The sequence below is a fragment of the Myotis nattereri genome (genome assembly GCF_964212035.1).
Source record: "Myotis nattereri genome assembly, chromosome: X".
Taxonomy (NCBI): Eukaryota; Metazoa; Chordata; class Mammalia; order Chiroptera; family Vespertilionidae; genus Myotis; species Myotis nattereri.
The window spans coordinates 90,547,445-90,569,052 of record NC_138078.1 but is presented as its reverse complement, the minus strand read 5'-3'; the positions used below and the strand labels follow the sequence as shown (position 1 = coordinate 90,569,052).

General features: G+C 41.4%; 1 protein-coding gene across 3 annotated transcripts in view; it reads left to right on the top strand.

The window, feature by feature from the left end:
- Nucleotides 1–21,608, top strand: part of PCDH19 (protocadherin 19) — a gene marked incomplete at its 5' end in the record, with an annotated part of 105,083 nt that overhangs the window by 39,598 nt on the left and 43,877 nt on the right. For all 3 annotated transcript variants that reach the window (XM_081115267.1, XM_081115266.1, XM_081115265.1), the window contains one exon: nt 17,064–17,122. In XM_081115267.1, coding sequence (XP_080971393.1) covers nt 17,064–17,122 — 59 coding nt within the window. The remainder of the gene's footprint in view (nt 1–17,063; nt 17,123–21,608) is intronic.

Below are 21,608 nucleotides of genomic sequence, written 5' to 3'. Positions count from 1 at the left end.
AACTGGAGAGTTTGAATAACAGACCAATAATCTTGCTCTGAGGTAGCACTGACCAACAGAACTTTATGTGTTGATGAAAATGTTTTATATCTGTGCTGTCTAATATGGTAACCACTAGCCACATTTGCCTATTGAGTGCTTGAAATGTGTCTACTATAATTGAAGAACTAAAATTTTACCTTTATTTTTGTTAATTTAAATTTAAATACCAACATATGTCTATGCTGTTGGACAGCACAGCTGTAGATGAATGGTAGAGGTGGCACACAGTCAGGCTCCAAGGCAGTACTGAATTGAAATCTCTCTCATTGCTTTGGATCTTAGAAGGCCCTGGTCAAGCTTTCTCAGTCTTTTAACCCTGTTTTTTTTTTTTTTTTCTATCTGTACACTTCACCAGCCTTTGACTGGTTCATTTCCAGCTGTCAGCTCTGAATTATACAAGCTAGTGTGCTTTACTTAACCCTGGAATGAGGTCTCCCTCCCTCCCTTCCTTCCTTCCTCCCTTCCTTCCTTCCTTCCTTCCTTCCTTCCTTCCTTCCTTCCTTCCTTCCTTTTTAAGAAAAGAGTTTCCCTGATAGTTCAATCATAACAGATAATGGAAATAGGGCGAAGGAAAACTAATTTATAAGGACTTTTACATAAAATGTCTCAAATCTTGTCTTTCACATAATTTCAGATAGTATGATGTCATTTCTATTCTCTTTAAGCTGACTTTTCTCTCTCTTACTAGTACACACACATGCCCATGCATACACACACACACACACACACACACACACACACACACACACACACACACCAGCAGCTAAGGTCTGCTGTAGGAGATTGGGCTTCTTTTATTCCTACCGACTCAGCAATTAGAGATGTTGGGCTCATATATATATTTTATCTCTAAAGCAGAAACAAGACTTCACCATATTATTTCTTTTTCTGGAAGGACAAATAGGCGGAGAATGAGATAAAAAATACTAGTTGGGAATCTTAGAAGGAAAACTATTCATAATGTCCAATGGGAATTTAGTTTAGTTAGAGATATAAATAAGTATTCAAGATAAATCAAGTTTGTGATGTGATAATCAGAAGACTTGTCACATAGTCTTCTGACTGCTTTTGGTAGTAAAAGGTTCCATATTTAGTAATACATAGTTTTATAAAGCACCTGCACCTATATTGTTTTATTTGATTCTAATAATAATTAAGTAAGCTACTTAGGACAAATATTATTTCCATTTTATAGATTAGGAAATTGAGGGTCAGAAAAATTCAGTGATTTCTGCAAGGCCACATGGCTAGCAAGAACTTTTTCTATTTTCACATTGAAGGCTCTGTATTGGGAGCCTTTCTAGGAATTTTCTTTGAATGTTCTGTGATCTTTTTTAAGCTTATAACCATCTTGCCAAAACAATCACAGGGTGACTTAGCCTTAATGAAAGCTGTGTCTACCAGGAAAAAGCATTTTTAAATAACAAGGCACAAAGATAGAAAATTATATATATATATATATATATATATATATATATATATATATATATATATATATATATATACTAGTAGCCTGGTGCACGAAATTCGTGCACTGGGGTAGGGGTGGAAAGGGGCCCCTCAGTCTGGCCTTCACCCTCTCCAATCTGAGACCCCCTCAGGGAATGTCCAACTACCTATTTGTGCCCACACTTTTAACAGATAACAGCTCCATTGTTTCTTTCTTATGCTTAAAACCATTGGAATTAGTAGGTATTCAAAGTGTGTATACATTTTGGAAGGACACCCTGTATATCTCTAGTCAGTGGTGAAAGAAACCAACAGCAGATATGGAACCCCCAGACAGGGAACCTCGCTCACTCCCCACATGTCTCCCCACTTCACTTTCCACCTTCGTGGGCAGCAGGAGAATCAATGTTTTCTCTCATTAATTTGGAAAAGCACGTCCTGTCACCCGCTGCCCGGCAGGAGTACGCTAAGCCCCAAGCGAGCGAGGCTCAGTCAGGGCAGCCTTTGCTCATGGGTGCTGGCACCCAAAGTGCACATTCCTCCTCTACAGTCACCCCGACTATCCCACTGTTTCACTGAGAGGACAGAATTCCTCTCCTCCTCTGGGTTCTTGATCTTAAACGCTGACCGAAGGCACCTCAGCGAGGGCCGCCCGTGCCCACCAGGTGTGCCCATCTGCACCTGCTCCTGCCTCAGCACCTGCATTACCCCCCAGAGGTTATCTCGTAGCTGCACTGGCCTCCATGGGAACAGGGAATCACCACTCCGCCCTCTCACTGTCATCTCACAGGCGTCCACCCTCAGCACCCAGAACACCCAGACACTCTCCAAAGGATGTGAGCGCATCAGAGGGGATGTGTGCACATCCTGTGGGGGTGTTAGGCATGCCAGGTTGATGGAAGTGCGGTGGAGAGGTGGGGGGAACTTGTGCATGCCTTGTGCATGCACATGCCTTGGTTTGCAACTGTTGCAGGCGCAGGAGGGTGACAGTGTGCCGGGGGATGTTCGCACGCCGGGGGCGGGGGGGGATGTGCACACCGGAGGCCTCTGGCTTTGCAGATTCACAAACCCCAGTGGTGCGGCCAGGAGGACTTCAGTCTGGCCCGCCACGGTGGCTGTCCCTGCGATCCTGCACCTTCTGGGCCAGGAGGCGGATCTTGTGCAGCCACTCCTGGGCGCTGATGGCCTGCAGGCGCTACTTCAGCTCAGCCTGCAGGCTCCGCTTGGCGTGCTCACAGCTGTCACCACCGCCATGTGGGGAGTACAGGCCCCCCTCCGCCTGCCTGCCTCCCCTGTCCAGAGGCTCCCTGCGCTGCTCACCTGCCCAGAGTGACTGGGACTGGGCGGAAGCCAGGCGTCCTGCCCTGCCCAACCCAGGCTGATCCGCCCCTGTGCGAGCTGCCACCCCGCCAGGAAGGGTCACGGATCCGGGTCCTGGGACCGCGGACAGCCTCAAGTGCTGCCCCCCCCCCCCCCCACCTGGCAGGGTCACAGATCCGTGTCTTGGTCCTGTGGACAGCCTCAAGCACTGCCCCCTGCCCGGCAGGGTCACAGATCCGGTCCCGGGACCGCGGATAGCCTTAAGCACTGCTCCCCGCCTGGCAGGGTCACAGATCCGGTCCCGGGACCGCGGACAGCCTCAAGCACTGTCCCCTACCTGCCAGGTCACGGATCTGGGTCCGGACTACGGACAGCCTCAAGCACTGCCCCCCCACCCGCCAGGTCATGGATCTGAGTCCCAGACCGCGGACAGCCTCAAGCACTGGCCCCTGCCTGGCAGGGTCACAGATCCGGGTCCGGGGACCGCGGACAGCCTTGCCCGCTGCTGCCCGCCTTCAGTATTCAAATTAGCCGTCATCTTGTTGCTTCAGGGTAGGGGTCCCCACTGGGGTGCCTGGCCAGCCTGGATGAGGGGATGATGGCTGTTTGCAGCTGGTCATACCCCCTTCAGGGTGGGGGTCCCCACTGGGGTGCCTGGCCAGTCTTGGTGAGAGGATGATGGCTGTTTTCAGGCTGGTGGGCAACTGAAGCTCCCAACCTCTCCTTTTTTTCTTTTTTTTTTAATTCTGGGATTTATTTACCTTCTATGGCTGTCACTGGATCTGAGAGCTGGCTTTAGCTCTGAGGCTCGGCTCTAGCTTTGAGACCTCGGCTGCTGAAAGCAGGGATCTGGGTTTGTTTGGGTTCTATAATTGTAACACTGTTGCGATCCTGCTGGCTGAAGCCTGGCAGATTGAAAGCAGGTTTCTGGAGTTTGTTTAGGTTCTATAATTGCAACATAATTGCTTAGAGTTGCAGCTCAGAGGCTGGCAGCAGCAGGCGGGGAACCTTGACTTTCTCCATTACTGGAGCAAGCAAGCCTCCTGTTCGCTTCAGCTGCCTGGCTGCCGGCTACCATCTTGGTTGGCAGTTAATTTGCATATTGCCCTGATTAGCCAATGGGAAGTGTGTATGGTTAATTACCATGTTTGTCTATTATTAGATAGGATATATATATATATATATATATATATATATATATATGATGTGTATGTATTCGTGTGTGTGTGTGTGTGTGAATTAAGACATGGCTGCCTACACCTGTTTGTACTGGGTTAACCCCCCCAAAATGTGTTTTTTTTGTTATCATGTAGACACAGTATTGAGCAGACCAAGATGAGGAGTGTGCAAGTTTCCTTTGATAGAAGGGTGTGGGTATATGTAAGAGTGAATGGAGAAAGAGTTGTCTAAGAGTATTTGAAAGACTGACCAGAAGGAAGCTGGGGAGAGAGGAAACTGAGAACAGTATTGGGAAAGGAAGGTAGAACTCAACTATACAGATTAAGGGTATGACTGCCTGACACAGTATGGTGTTATGTTTCTGACAGCATTACATTTTTTTGACAGTTAAGTTTGGAATTGTTCCTGGTTTTTGCTGCTGCGAGTCATGGTAGAGGGAGAGTGAGGTGTTCCCCCTCATTATTTCTTAATCTTCCTGCAGGAGAAAATTGTTATAGTTGTGTTCACTGCCCTTGAACCTGTCACGTTTAAGCAGGCTAGGGTATTTTTTCCCCCTCCCAAATAGTACACCCAGGCAGCCAGTCCTAATTACTTCTATTTTATTGCATTTTCCAGAATCCTAATGAGGTGTGGCCTAGTGGTGTGAATGCAGGACCCAGAGTGAGAAATCTTGAATTCCAGCTGCAGATGCAACATTGCTTCCCTCTATTAGAGGCCACATCTCTTAACCTGTTCTGTCCTGTTTTAATGGGCTTAATAATATTTATTTAGCTTATAATGGCAGCAGCAGGATTAAGTAGGTAATGTTGGTTAAAGGCAAAAATATAAGCAAGAAAAAATAAATGATAAGTTTTTGTGTATTTTGTGCATTTCCAAATGCTAATTAATTTTTCAGGATGATATAAACAGGAGGCTCCTACTCCACTGCAGGCAATAAGCACCTCACAGAAATCTTGCTGGCTGGATGAGAAGCAAAACTCTGTGTCATGAGCTCTGGAGAACATGTAGCGAGCTACATTCAGCCCCACTTTCCAACTTGGGTGTTTGTTTTCTGCCCATCTAAAAATATTCTTTTCCCTTACGGTTTCTCTAAGGTTTAGTAAATTTTCTCTCTCCTGAAACCTTTTTTATTTACTGTTACCACTACAAAATGACTATTGTGATTCAGTTGTGGGGGCAAGTGATACCTTTGAATGATAGTCTGTTAAACATTCTGGAATTTTTTTGGTAGTAAAAGGTTCCATATAAATGCAAGGTGCTTTAGTGATTGTTTTGTTGGTGCATTATACAACTGCATAACAGATTTGTAATACTCTGACAATTTCAAGCTGATAATATTAGTCACTCTGCAAGATGTAATTATGACTTGACTGTGCACGGTTGCCAGCACTCTTATGTCAGATTAGCCTTCGACTAATTTCTGTTTCCAAATGAGGTCAAATTCTAACCTGCCCTCCTCCCGACACATAAAATGAGAAGGTCTGTTAGGATTTGGGAGGGCAGGTAGGGGTTTTTAGAGAATGAGTATACATTTTCATGATTTCCTTGAGTCCTCTTCCTTTCTTGTATCATCTTCTCATTTGTGGTTCATGAAGTGAGACTAAAGAGTAACTCTATCTTGCCTCCGACACTGATATGCTGCAATGTTCATTTAAGTTGCTAGAAACTGAAGGCTACTGTGGATTTCCTTCAGTGCTTAATAATTTCAACAGAACCAAATGCTCTTTGTTTAGACTTTATCATAATTAGAGGGTTGCCAATGTTAAGCAGCCATAGTTTGATTTTGAAAAATGTTTATTGTGCCTCATTAAATTGGAAATTAGTACTTAAAAGATCAGAAATAAATAATGTTTATATTTTATATTTTTGTGACAGTAAATATAAGAGGATGCTGTGTGTGCACATCCTTGATTTTGTGAATTCCAGTGAGTGAACTGAGACACCCCCACCCTCTGTTTGCTGTGGCAGTAATCACAATAGTGGAGACAAAAGAGAACTATGGAGGATTTCATTGACCACAAACAATAAAATGGCCTATTATATTGTATCTAGGTAGAAACATCAATATTATAGTCTAAGACGTTCAGTATTTCTAAGATGGTAACATTATTTGTTTTTGTTGGTATGGTCACATATTACCGGCTTGAGCAATGAGCTGGTACAAGGGAAATGAATTTAGAATGGTATGCCAAAGGCTGTTACACCTTCACTCTTAAATAAGTTTGTGGAGCCAACTGGGTTTTAAGCAATGCATAGCACAAATAATGAAATTGGGGTTGTAACTGGATTGGAAAGTGTTAGTTTTGTTCACAAAGACAGGGCTACCTGCTACTTTCCCTCCAAATATTTTGGAAGTCTTTTAAACTGACAAGGCTTACTCAATATGAATTGTACTCTGAAGGCAGTCAGGGCTACATAACTTGCTAAGTAACAGAGAATTGAGGAACCAATAAAATAAAATTTAATGGAAAAGAATGGACCAGCTCAGGTTCTGAGAGTTCTGGGCCTTCTCTGAGCTGGCAGTGGTGGTGGTGGTGGTGGTGGTGGGGAGCGCTAATAGATTGGCTGGACTTAGAAGAGCTCCTACTGTAATTCCCTGTGCCATTGCTTGTGGAAGTTCTTATATTAGTTTCTTATTGTCAGTTGGACCAGTTTTACCAAATCATAGCTTCTGAAACAGGAGATACCCCCATAAGTCATCACCAGTCATCTTAAGTCATCTTGTAATGATGGTTGCCAATGTCTCTAAAGGACAATTGAAATTGTCACCAAGGTTCCAGGGAAGAAAGTAGCTCATTCCTGGATCTCTTGAGCTATGCAACAGGGCTTTCCATCTAGATCTGGAGAACCATCTTAAGTTAGTGTGTGCCAAATTTATCTTTGTCTAACTGCTAGATTATACTCTCCTGGCCCATTCACTGAAAGTAGCCAAGAAAGTCATTCTAAGAAAAATAGATATGAAGCAGGCTAATCACTTCCCTGTCGTTACCATCTTGTGTTTGCTTTCCATTTCAGTAGTAGTTAATGCCAAGAATAGAGCTCCTGGGGATTTTGCTTGTTGTTCTCGTTTTTGTGACATGTTCTAGCTGAGTCAGTATTTAATATCGCTGTAGCACTTAACTTGTGTTTGTTTTCTTGGCTGTTTAAGGGGGTAATAACTGTTGGCACAAGCTTGTAAAGTACTTTGATATTTGGGGATAAAAGGTACTCTATACCTGCAAAATAGCTTTAATGTGTTGTAGGTACATATTTGGGGATATACATTGGACTCCGGGCTTTGTTTCACTGGCAAATGTTGTTGATAGTTATTTACTTCACAGGTTGAATTTTGTTTATGTGGGTTGAGAAAGTGTGACTCACGTGATTGGATTCATAATTTTATTTACTCTTAAGGTGCTTTTACCCACACGGAGGTCTTGTTTATTTTGCATCTGTGCATAGAATAGGCATCAACTTGTTCCTGAGAGCTTTTTATTAAATAGGAGTTTGTCTTCAATGAAATTAGGAGACATGTGTAAAACAACTACATAATATCTGAAAGCACATTAGAATGGCAAGAACTTTGCAGGGTGAAGGAAGTGCAAAGGCAAATACCCAAAATAAGCAAACCTTGTGGTCCTTAAGATCTTTCAAAAGGCTGAATAATTAGGTGGAAATAATAATGTGGACTAAAAACAGAGGGATTGGTTAGAATTTTGAGAGTTACTTTTGAGTACTACTTCTCACCTCATGGTTGGGTGTTGGTTTTTCCTCCAACCCAAAGAAACATAAAAAAAGTTATTTGTTGGTAAAATTAAACCAAAGTGGAAATGACTCATCAGTCACAAGGAAAGGTAAAGATTGGCAAGTGAAAAGAAAATTCATATTGAATGCTGAAACCCCTATCATTCTTTTCCCCACCTACTTCCCAGAACGCCTCGAACCAGCCTTATACTATTAGGCAAGAGGATGTTGGGTTTTCCTCTGGAGAAACTAGAAAACCCCAGAGTTAACAACTATGGAATCGACAATTAGGACAATCACCAATTAAGAACGTGACTTAATACTCAATCACCCTACAGCAAAACCTGTTGATAAAAAAGCCATGGCAATTCACAGAGAACTTCATGTCCACCTTTTTATTGCTTCACAATTAAATATGAGTGGCAAGGATGCCAAATAATTTCATGGGGAAACAGGAAGGTCTTTTTAAAACAAGTACTTCTGCAATAACTGGATATTGAATGAAAAAAAGCTCAACCACTACTTCATTCCATTCACAAAAATAATTTGTGATGGATTGTAGATCTAAATTTAAAAGAAAAACTATGAAGTTTCTAAGAGAATATCTTTACTACCTTTGGGTAGTGACAGATTTCTTAAAGAGGACACAAAAAGCACAATTTAAAAAAACTTTTAGATGAATATCTTTTTGATATATATTGCAATTATTTCAAACAATCTAGATTATGTTTTACTCTTTTTTATTTTTTAAATTTATTTTTTAATTTACAGTCGACATACAATATTATACTAGTTTCAGATGTACAACATAGTGATTAGACATTTATATACCTTATGAAGTGATCGCCCCAATAAATCTAGTACTCATCTGACACCATATATAGTTATGACAATACTAGAGGCCCGGGACAAAAATTTGTGCACTCGGGTGGGAGAGGGGGTCCCTCAGCCCGGCCTGTGCCCTCTCGCAGTCTGGGACCCCTCGGGAGATAACGACCTGCTGGCTTAGGCCCACTCCCGGGTGGCAGAGGGCAGGCCCAATCCCTAGGTGCAGCCCCTGGTCGGACTCAGAGCAGGGCCGATTGGGGAGTTGGGGCACCACCCCCTGTCATGCACAGAGCAGGGCGGATCGGGAGGTTTCGATGCCACCCTCAGTCACGCTCAGGGTAGGGCCGATTGGGGGTTTGGGGCACCGCCCCCTGTCACGCACAGAGCAGGGCCCATCAGGGTGGTTGGGGCTCCTTACCCTGTCACGCACAGAGCAGGGTCGATCAGGGGGTTGGGGCGCCGCACCCTGTCACACACAGAGCAGGGCCAATCAGAGGGTTGGGGCGCCGCAGCCTGTCACACACAGAGCCGCAGGGCGATCAGGGGGTTGGGGAGCTCCCCCCTATCAGGCACAGAGCAGGGCAGATAGGGAGGTTGTGGCCCCATCCCCTGTCACACACAGAGCCGCAGGGTGATCAGGGGGTTTGGGCACTGCTCCCTGTCATGCTGATCCCGGTGCCAGGAGGCCTCTTGGCTCTGCTGATCCCGGTGCTGGGAGGCATATTACCCTTTTACTATATAGGGTAGAGGCCTGGTGCGCGGGTGGGTGCCGGCTGGTTTGCCCTGAAGGGTGTCCTGGATCAGGGTGGGGGTCCCCAATGGGGTGCCTGGCCACCCTGGGTGAGGGGATGATGGCTGTTTGCAGCTGGTCACACACCCTTCAGGGTGGGGGTCCCCACTGGGGTGCCTGGCCAGCCTGGGTGAGGGGCTGAGGGCTGTTTTCAGGCTGGCGGGTGTCGGAAGCTCCCAACTGCTCCTTTTATTCTTTTTTCTTTTTTTTTATTCTGGGCCAGCTTTAGCTCTGAGGCTCCAGCTCTTAGGCCTCCACTGCTGAAAGCAGGTATCTGGTTTGTTTCAGTTCTATAATCGAAACACTGTATCAACTCCAGCTCTGAGATCCTGGCTGGCTGAAAGCAGGTTTCTGGGGTTTTGTTTAGCTTCTATATTTGTAACAATGTTTCAAACTGCAAGCTCAGAGGCCGGCAAGGCAGGCGGGGAATGTTGGAGTCCTCCGTCACTGAAGCAAGCAAGCCTCATGTTAGCTTCAAGCTGCCTGGCTGCCGGCCGCCATCTTGGCTGGCAGTTAATTTGCATAAAGCCCTGATTAGCCAATGGGAAGGGTAGCGGACATACGGCTAATTACCATGTTTCTCTTTTATTAGATAGGATTATTGACTATGTTCACTATGCTGTACTTTGCATACCCATGAATACTTTTATGACTGGCAGTTTATGCTTCTAAATACCTTCATCTTTTTCACCCATCCCCCTAACCCCCCTCATATCTGGCAACCATCAATTTGTTCTTTGTATCTATGAGTTTGTTTCTATTCTGTGAGCTTTTTACAAGCAGACTATTTTAGAGTGTACAATGGCCCACAAAGAACATAGAAAAGGGTCTCAGATCCTAATTCAGAAACTTATGCTTATCTCTTTAATGGTATGGTGCTTAGCCTGGTCTTTCAGAAGGCTCCTTGCTTCTGAATTGTATATATTCCTGAAAGTTTCTAGGTTTGTCAAGGAGGCTGTTGTAGTAAAATTTGCAACTGGGTTGTTCTTCTAAAGGCTTGACATTGACCCAAAGACGAAGGTAGAGAAAAACATGGTCCCTAGGCCACCTTTGTCACCTCTAGGTAGTCTGACCACATCAATGGTGTCAGTGAAATTTGAGTGAAGATAAAAGGCCACCACGAGAGAAACTCAACTTGACTTGTTGGATATTAACCACCTGGCCTGCATTTCCCATTGATAGCCCTGTTCTGAAACCCACTGGAATCCTAGAGAAGCAACTGTTGCACTGTCAATCTGTGACTCAAAGGTCTCCAATCTGGTAAAGCCTTATCTTCTCACAGAAATTTTATGTACTCTGGTTTGGAAACACTATCTTGTGTCACTACTGCCATCCCCAGACATGTGGCAGAACTGATGGATTTAGATGGGCAGAAAGCACCTAACTGTGTCATTTTATCCCTGCCAATTATACCCAGACTACTGTGTATTTATAAGGTAATAATTGGGAGTAAGGACAGACAACAAATTATAACTATAGAAGATAGTATGCAGAATGGTTGCTTTCTGAAATATTTTGCAGAATGGGCTAGAGCAAAGGCAAATACAGATGAAGAAACAGTGGCACAAGGTGATGAAGACTGTGGGAATGGAGCTGAAGGGACATACACAAGCTACATTTAAGAACTTTAAGAATTTTATAGCCCATTTAATAGGAGAGGGAGGTTTCCTGTATTTGTGATGTGGGTTTGTATGTGTAACAAATATAAAGGCCAAATCCTCCTATGTGAGTCACCTACCCTCATCCAGCTATTAGGGAGTTATTTAGCTCTATAAAATAGTAGTGTTATTCTCAAAGTTTCATTGTAATAGCTTGTGTACAATTATATGTATGTATCTGCAGGTAAGTGGTATGTGCTAATCTGTGTGTGTGTGTGTGTGTGTGTGTGTGTGTGTGTTTATTTTTCATGTTTTTCTGAATGGCTGACATTTTAAACACCTCTGATAAGAGGTTCATTAGTTTGTGACCTCCTTTTGGTGCAGCCTATGTCTTTCTTTTTCATCTTCAGTGTTCAATGCATGCTTATTGTATGGACAAATGAATGAATTAATAAGAACCATTTTGTTTTAGAAACCTAGAACTTTTGGAGTTTGAAGGGAGCATTGACATCATTTGGGTTATTCATTTTATAGATGGATAAATTAAGGCCTCAAGAGGGATAAGTAGTTTATTTAAGGCTATCATTAAGTCAGCGACGAACATGGGGAGGGAATAGGGAATCCAAGTCATCCTATTATACCACATTGTTCACTGTAGTGTGTGTGTGTGTGTGTGTGTGTGTATGTGTGCATGCGTGTGTGTGTGTGTGTGTGTGTATTAGGGCTGGGGGGTGTGTGTAAGCATGGTCAGGGGAGCTTACTTGGCTTATTTTCCAGTTCAGGTAAATATGAGCATTCTAGTGATGGCAGCTCTTGGGATGGTGCCTTTATTTCATCTTCACTAATTCCTGCTTCAGTTGCTGTTCTAGCTAGAGGGATGATGGCTTTATTTTTATATAGAATTTACATTTTCATTTTTACATGTTAGGGATAGGAAATTAGAAAAATCCATTTGTCAATTCATTTTCTAAAAAAGCCTTTGTGAGGAGATGCCATTTAAACATCTAAAACAGCAATCACTTTTAGAAGGGTCTTTTCATCATTGATCAATATGCACAATTATCATTACTAGATGTCAGCAGTTAAAAAAGGACCAACATTTTAAAATCACTTTGCTGTACATCTGACTTGGGATTCCAGTTTTCTTGTTTATATTGCTAAAATGACTAAGAATTAAAAGTTAAAAATATGTAGTTAGCAGATTGCACTTATAATGCTTCTCAGTTTGATGGGACTTTTAAAATGTAATTTAAAATGGCTGTTTATTTTCAAATGAAAACTTAAAGGTTTGAGGAATCACCGTTTTAATCTCAGAGTCTGCAACACTTTTTAGCTTTGTGTAGTGACCTGGAAATTTGTGCCACTGAGCAAAGAGTCTAGTCCTGAACATCTGCATTTATTGGGCTTCTTTCTCCTTAGGGTTGAGGTCTTTCCTGGTGATAAATGTGGTTCGGAGAGAGTCACAGTCAATGTGACTAGGGTACAATTCTGAACTGTAAAAGTAAGGCAAAATGACAATTAAAGTAGGGCGTTCTGGTACCTTGGGGGCCTGACAAAGTGAAAATATTTGAATTCTGATGTGTCAGATTTATTAACATAGAGACATAATTACATACCACCCACCCAAATATTTCACTAGAAACCTCATATATCCAGAAGGGAGCTGGAAATAGAAAGTAGCAAGCAAAAAATACTTCTTAGGTGGAAAAAACAAACAAACAAAAAACCCCAAAACCCAAATATTACACAAAAGTTTCTATATTAAAGATCATGTAATTTCCTATTGAAATAACAACATCTCAGCTCTCTACCCAGAACTTATCTGTTATTTTCTAGAGTAATCTAACAAATATAATTATATAGATTCAAAGAACACAGTAGAGTAGATTTATCAAACTCAAAATGGAAGAGAAGCACTTTGGAATATACTAATAACACCAAGAAGTAACAATTCTGATTGTTAGATAGTAGATTGGTTGGGGAAATGTTAAAATTAAAGACAAAATTTCAAAAACACAGGGGTCAGCGAGTATATGGCCCAAACCTGCATGCTATAAAGATTTATGTTCAGATAAGTGTTCCTAAAAACTAATAAGCAACTATGTGATACACTTTAGAATAAGGCAGAATGCTTAGGATTTTAATGGTTTTAGTCCTTATAGGGGAAAGCCCTAAGCTATCTTAAAAGCTCAGCTATCCAGATGTATTTATTCTTTAGGTTTTCAGAAAGTCAAGATTTTATTAAACCTAAGTCTAGTGAAAAGTCTGCTTTCAGTGAATTCCTAGGATAAAGACTTTTAATTAGAGACAGAATTTGGGAGAAATATCCTATATAATAAAAGGGTAATATGCAAATTGACTCTAATAGCAGAACGACAGGGAATGACCAGTCGCTATGATGCACACTGACCACTAGGGAGCAGATGCTCAACGCAGGAGTTGTCTCCTGGTGGTCAGTACGCTTTCAGCAGACTCATGGCTGGCCAGCACAGTGGTGGTGGCGGGAGCCTCTCCACAGCAGCGCTAAGGATGTCCGACTAATGGCTTAGGTCCAATCCCCCAGGGAATGGGCCTAAGCCAGCAAGTGGACATCCCTCGAGGGGTCTCAGACTATGAGAGGGCACAGGCCAGGCTGAGGGGACACCCCCCCCCCCCCCGAGTGCATGAATTTTCATGCGCCGGGCCTCTAGTATTAAATGATAGGGAATTGACTTATTTACCACTGAGACTGGAAATAAAAGTTTGCTCTAGACCCATTTTTTAATGTCAAAATTAGGTTTTTCAGAAACAAATGTCTCTTTGCTGTGTTCTTGTGTTAACTTGGCTGTCTCATTAGAGATGGGGACATTTCCTAGTCAAATTAATGTGACATTTAGAGAAAATTTCCCCTTTCAAATGTTTCATGCTATTTGCCATTTGGAATACTTAAACAGGGGATTGGAATAAGGTCAAGTAAATTTTGATTAAATAAGGCTAACCAAGAGCCAATGCATTCGTGCAAAAAAGAAAAGCTCTTTTATTATTTCTTAAAAAGTTTATTTGTGCTGTGTTCAGTATCCTATACTGAGGTGACCTTGGCAGATAATATGATAAAAAAGGTACCATCTTCTAAACAGCTGGGTTTGCCTTAGAAAACACAGTCACATTAGGTTAAATTCAGTGGCTAGTCCTTTGCTGAGGACAGTTCTCCACTCTCAATATACAATAGAATTACCTGGGAAGTTTTCTAAAAATACCAATTGTTGGGCCCTACTCTAGGCCAGTTACCTCAGAATCTGTTGGAGTGGGACCTTGGCAACAGTATCTTAACAGCAAACAAACAAAAATACCCTCCTCCAATTCCCTAGGTGATTCTAATGTGCAGTTAGGGCTGAGAACCACTGGCCTAAGACATGCAAACTATTCATTGAGAAAAGATTTCCTTCTTCAGGGTGGCCTGAGTACCATTCTTTGTGTCACCTGAAGTGTAAAAAAATTTTCCCCTTTCAAGGCACAGGAGTTGGGTTTGAACACACACCTTAAATCAGTATGAGCAAGAACACTTGATGTAAATATACACAGACCTATAGTAGGCCATCTATGACCAGTTAGCTTAATTGTTTGGACTGTAGTACTAATGAGGCCAGAATAGTGTAGCCTAGCCAGTTAGAATAATTCTGTTGCATAGATTGTATCCATAATCCCAATCAAGCTGCCTCACAGAGAGATGTTTCTTCTTTTAACTCAGTGCCTGTGAGTGAGAATCCTCATGGTGAGATATAGTATTCCACTAAGACCAAGAAGTAGTACAGTCACCAGGGATAAAATTGGTAGGATTTTGCTTATTTGCTCAAATGTGTAGTTCTGGCACCATGCCTGGAGGTCATGTCTCTGCAGAGTTTCATATCTGATGCCCAGTGCACAGAGGTTGGATGTCTTCATATGCAAAGCTATGCAAAATATTTACTTGAAAACTGGTTCGTTAACATGACATCATTGTGGGATATTGCTTATGCTTTCCCTGCAAAGCCATTATCTTCTTGATTTCCTTTTTTTTTTTTTTTTGCATCAGTGTGTCTATTAACGTTCTTAAGGGAATGATTTAGTAAGTTTGGAGACAGATGGAACATGTGCATGCTACTCTTTTATTGCCTGAGCGAAGTCAGATTTCTGATCCTACTTGGATTTTTGGATCTGTAAGAAGCAAGGGATATCATGACTCATGATTCCCACCACGAGTCATGATAAATACAGTTGAATTTCCCCTTCAGACTTATGTTCTACTGTCCCAATTTTATACAGGAGAAAAGTGAGGCACACAGAAATTAAGTAAAATTCACAAGGTTGCACAGTGAAACTAAATAATTGAACTCTTGAGTGTGTAATTAATTCCCTGTTTTAATTGGATAGTGTGCTTTTTTTAGGGGTTTGGGTGACTTCCATTTGTTAAATTATATATTTTACTGAATATCATGGAAGAGTGCTTTTACCCAATACCATTTTTGGCTTATGATGTTGGTATAAGAAATTAATTCAAGAAATGCTTGTTGGTTGACTGACTGATAGATAACCTCTTTCAGCAATACTTCCAGCATTGTATTCCCAGTGCAGCTTCAAGTTTGCCTCCTCCTCCTGTGTTTGCAACAATTTCAGTATCCATTTTCTTATGAACTGACCCTTTTGATTTTTACTCTTCCAATTCATTCCTTCCAACAGCACTAAGATACTTGTGGTTAACATTAATGTGGATTTTTATCCTCTAGATAAAACAATGAGAGTGGATATTAGATAGACCATCATCAAATGAGGGGCAAGTGGCAGTCATGGACATGCCCGAGTAGATGCAAGATAATGGCAGGATTTTCTTCTCATACTGTCTCCTCCTTTCTCCCACCGAGTCACCAATCCCATCTAGATACTCACCTTCTATAGATACTTAAGGGCCCCACCCTGACTGTTGGTAGTTTGGTGCTCATGTAGTAGTTGGATCTGCTATCACCTGTCCTGTTTACTCCTCTCCCAAACTATGAGCTCCTTGAAATCAAAAGCTGCATAAGAGCTTAGCAGTTAATGTCTGGCAGGTAGTCATGTGAAAGGAATCTGCCTTTTTTCTAGCTATACAGCTATTGTGTTTCCTTTTCCAGGCACTTTCAGTTGAAGTGATTTCAGAAAGCCCTAAGGAATGGTGAGAATAACGAGGACTTCTGTTAGAATGGCAGGGGATTGGAGGAGATGTGTTTGAGCATTTTTCAATCTATACAATGGTTCAATGAGAGTAGTACTTTAGTGTTGGGGGTAAGGTCATCTTAAATAAGACTAGTAACATTGCTGCCAATATTTCCAGGTATTCCCACTTTCTAAGGCTGCTCCCCTTTACTATCCCCAACCTCTGGTGCTCATAAGCTGTTTTCCCATCTTTTTCATCTGGCCGGTATTCTGAATTTGCTTGTGTAAACCAGGTGCTCAGGCGGTCCACTGTAACCGGATTAGACAGTGGTGTTTTAACGATAGGAGCTGAGACAGGGGTTTGAGTGCTAACTTCATGTTTCACATGAAAGGCTTTGGCACCTCCTGTGAACTGCCCTTCACTCAATTTTGGCATAATACTTGTTTGCCTTTATAACTGTGATAAAACGAAGGCCTCCCTGCATAACCAGCACTGAGTTAAATATCTTAAAGGGAAGTGCAGAGTTTAAATCCACAGTGGGGGGAATTACCTTGCATATCCATATCTATGGAATAAATATTTTAACATGTTAATTATCTACTACTAATAAAAATACCTTTGAACTTCGAGTCAATTTGATGGGCACAGAATTGTGTCCACTAGGGAATGGGAAGCAATTAGTTTCTGTAAAGACTGTGGGTCATGCTGTATTTTCCCCTAAGTGGCTGCATGGTCATTAGCCAGCCTCATTCTAGGGGATGTTTGTGTCAAGTTCATCTTGGTCTGCAGGTGAGAGCTGCGTCCACAGAAACCCCAGGGCCCCAAGAAGGTGGTAGGCATTACTCAGGTTGTTGCTCCACTATGCCCTTGGTTTCTGATTCATTCATTGCTTATTGCCCAGTAGAAAAATGCCCCCCACCCCAAGTAGGACAGTTTGGCTCCTTTTATGAATCATCTATGTAACATTTTTAATTTTTTCCCATTGCAGACTGAAAACTATTCTTTTGACTCCAACTATGTGAACAGCCGAGCTCATTTAATCAAAAGGTATGTTGGTTTGCTTGCCTATTTTTACAACTAAGCTTGATATAATATAAAAAGCAAAACAGGTTAACTTTTTTTAAGGATGCCTTTTTCAGATTTTAAAATGAACACATAGCCCTGGCCTGTGTGGCTCAGTTGCTTGGGCATTCTTGTGCAGGGAAAGGTTAAGTCCTGGTCAGGGCACATGCCTGGGTGGCTGGCTCAGTCCCTAGCAGGGGGCGTGTAGGAGGCAGCTGATCAATGTTTTGCTCTCACATAGATGTTTCTTCCTGTTTCTCCTCCCTTCCTCTCTCTCTCTAAATAAAAAATTAAAAAACCTTTAAAAAATAAGTTAAAACATAAAATGAGCCCTGACCGGTTTGGCTCAGTGGATAGAGCATCGGCCTGCAGACTCAAGGGTCCCAGGTTCGATTCCGGTCAAGGGCATGTACCTTGGTTGCGGGCACAAAACCAGTGGGGAGTATGCAGGAGGCAGCTGATCGATGTTTCTCTCTCATCAATGTTTCGAACTCTCTATCCCTCTCCCTTCCTCTCTGTAAAAAATCAATAATACATACATACACACACACACACACACACACACACACACACATATATATCTAACATAAAATGAATACTTATCTGCTTATTGTAGAATATTTGGAAAATTCAGAAAAGCATAAAAAGCTAAATAAAAATCACTACTACCCCAAAATAACAACTTTTGGCATTTTATCATATTTCTTTACATCTAAATGTATGCATAAACACAAATTGAAAAATAAAGTTGGCGTTATAATATATGATGATTTAGAAATCTAATATTAGAGAACAGATACATTCAAATTCATGTTATCAAAATTCCTTTTGCTTTTCACTGTAAATAGAGAAATCTTAAACATTTTCTTATGTGGAACTTAAGTAAATTTCAAGATTGTTGTTGTTTTGACAATATTGAAATTATGCTGAAGTTATTTTAATGACAGATAAACTAATTCCTTATTTTTTAAAAAAAACTTTGTATATGAGAGAGGGAAAGAAAAGAAATTTGCCTTATTCAATACTTCCTCAAATTTGGAAGTGTTTAAAATGAAACAAAGTGTAGGTTTGTATGATGGTTGGTCATAACTCTGTTATCCATGAAGCCTCAACATAAGCGAGTGCAGAGATGATTACTGCCAAGGAAGGTTCCATCTGGTGCCCAGTGGGGGCAAGACAAGGGGTTCAGGAAAACCTACAAGGAAGGAGAGCTAAGCAAAGCTAGAACTTGTGTAGAAAAACCAGTACAGACCAGTACAGACTATGCAGGTATCCTCTTGGATGGCTTAGTGATTATTTTGCAGCTAAAATTGAACCCTAAATGTGTTTGTTAAAATACTAGAAATTGAACAGAGGCACAAACAAGGTATGTTAGAACTGCAATAGAGAAAATCTGAAAATTCCATTATTATTTTTAAAATCTTTATTGTTGGAAGTATTACATATGTCCCCTTTTTCCCCCCATTGACCCCATCCAGCCCACCCCTGGCCCCCAACCCAGGCCTCTACAACCTATTGTCTGTGTCCATGGGTTATGCATACAGATCCTTTGGTTGATCAGTTCCCACCATCCACTTTCTCCCCGCCGCCCCCACCTTCCTCTGAGGTTTGACAGTCTGTTTCATGCTTCTATGTCTCTGGATCTATTTTGTTCATCAGTTTATTTTGTTCATTAGATTCCACATATGAAAATTCTATTATTTTGCTGTCTCTAAACCCATGAATGTACATCACCAGAAGAGTAGGATTTGCAGAATAAACTAGCTTGTTGTACAAGCAGCTTTAATTCATACCTAGTTTATTTCACGATGCTGCAGTAAACCCTGAAAACATGCTAAGTTTATCTGTATTGGTTTGGAATCACTTGTGACTTTAAGTGATAATCATTAAATATCTGAAAACAAATATCCCAGGATTATTCTCATAGCATAGCTTGGACTTTATTTTTTTAAAGGGGTTGTGAGGAGTTCATTCAAAATAAAAAACAAAACATGAGGGATTCAAAATTATCTGACTAATTTGTTTTAGAGGAAAAATACCCTCTTTTGTGCACTGATTAGAGTTATTTTGCAACAGAAATCTGCTTTGTTTTCCACTTCACAACTATTATTTCAAAGCTCATTTTCCCCACCCTGGATTTTATTTATTTATTTATTTTAATTAAATTTTATTTTTCAATTGCAATCTACATTCAATATTATTTTGTATTAGTTTCAGGTGTACAGCATACTTTACAAAGCGTTCCCCCCAATATTTCCAGTGGGGACTGGGTGAAAAAGTTGAAGGGATTAAGAAGTACAATTTGCAAACTGCAGCGGGAAGGCCAGGGAGGGTTGGGGGGCAGGAGGGAGGGGGTAAGAGATCAACCGAAGGACTTGTATGCATGCATATAAGCATAACCAATGGACATAAGACACTGGGGGGTAGGGGAGGCCAGGGGATTGTCAAGGGCGGGGGAAAAAAAGGACACATATGTAATACCCTTTGTAATACTTTAAGCAATAAAACAATTAAGAAAAAAAGAAGTACAATTTGGTAGTTACAAAATAGTTGTGAGGATGTAAAGCAAAGCTCCTTAAAAAAAAACAAACTTCTGTTAAAAACAGGGACTTGCCTTATTTTCATAGGTTCCTTGGACTAACTGTGGGTACCTGGGAATTCTAAACCAGGTTCAACTGAGCATGAGCCTGCTTTTCATAGCATGGCAGATAGCTAAGATTCCTGGAGATCTTCACCATCTTAGGTTAGCCCTGGATATCCAATATACATACAAGGCAGATTGATAAGATGAAAACTTACATTTAAACATTTTATTTTTGGCTTAAATGTATTTCCACAGAAGCTTTGGGACTCACTGGAAACCTCTGATTTTGATTAATTACTTCTTTTTATTGATTTTTAGAGAGAGAGAGAAGAAAGAAACATGGATTAGTTGCCTCCTGCAGCCACCCGGACTGGTGACCAGTCCTGCCACCTTTGGTGTTGTCCCTCCAACCAACTGAACCACACACTGGCTAGGGCTTTATATGTTTTTGTTTACAGACATGTACCCACAAAAGGCACAACCTGGACTTAATGGGCTATCAGTGGAAAAGTCTCTTGATGTTATCTGCAATCGAAGATAGTGGCTTGTTTTTTGTTTTTGTTTTTTCACTAGGGACCACATTGATTAAGAGGAAACATCTGAAATCTCAGGGACACATGCATTTTTGCCAAGTTCTGTTTCTGGAATCTTGAGGGCTTTGGAAAACCACAAAAGCCTTGGAATTTATGGGATCAATTGGGTTCAGACAAAGAACAATACCTGCAAAGATACAGAAACCTTGTGTGCTATGCTTTTCTGAAGACTAACCATTTAATGTAAAATGTGTGGAAATGTCAAAAGATAGTGGTTTCTAACACCAGGTGATAAAACCCTGTAAACCATGTTCAATAGCTCACAGTGACGTTTGAAAGGGGTTTTGCCATATGTAGTTTATTGAAGATAATGCCTGGAAAAAGCTGCTGGCCAGGAAATTGTGAATCTGACATCAGTTTTAATCTTACAACTTAGTCCCTGTTTCTTTGAATGCCAATCCAATTTCAGGCCAACTTTGAGAACTTCCCTTCCTATCCATTCTCTCTTCCTTTACTGACTTTCTACTCATCTAAGGATGATTCATTCTTGGACCCTTCTTGTTAACTGTCTTGATCAGACTGCTTACATAGAGGTTTCTTTTTCTCTCTCACATCTATCTCAGGTAAACCAATAGAAAGCTAAAGGGCAAGGAGTGCTCCTAGCACAAATCAAGGTTGAGAAGGGTAAAGAGTGGATGGGAAAGGGAAAAGGAAGCTATATGGCACATTCCCCATAATGTTATGCAGTGAGGGATTTAGTTTTATATTTCTGTATTTTCTTCCAGAACGTTACCTGCAAACTGCAGGTGTACCCAAGGCATGAATTGGAGTCCCAGCTTAACAACACAAGACAATTTGGAATTTTTTCCTGGATGGACTCCCTTCCTGCTATGTTTGTTTCCTTGCTATCTTCTCAGAGCAAGGAAAGCCAACAGTAGTACTTTGCCCTGGCTGCACCACTCTTTCTTCATGACAGGTTTCTGTGCTCCTGTCTGATATCTGCTCTTGCCGTGCTTTTAGAGCAATATCAAGCAGGGCAAAGAACGTAACACAGACAATGGACAAGGTACTGAAGCAGTGTGGAAAGGAAAATGAGCATTGGCTTCTAAACCATGCATAGTGCTTTCATTTTCCACCCAAATTGTCTTAAGATTTTCAGCACCTAGTATGGTGCCTTGTCTATAAAAAGTGCTGATACACGTTTATTGAATGAATGGATGAAATAAGTTGAAGAAAACCTCAGCATTTTTCCATTGCAAACTAGCACTAAACTTTACTTCCAGCCAGAAATTTCTGACTTTTAATGTGCATTAGAATCACTTGGGAGGCTTGTTAAATGCAGTGTCTCTAGCTC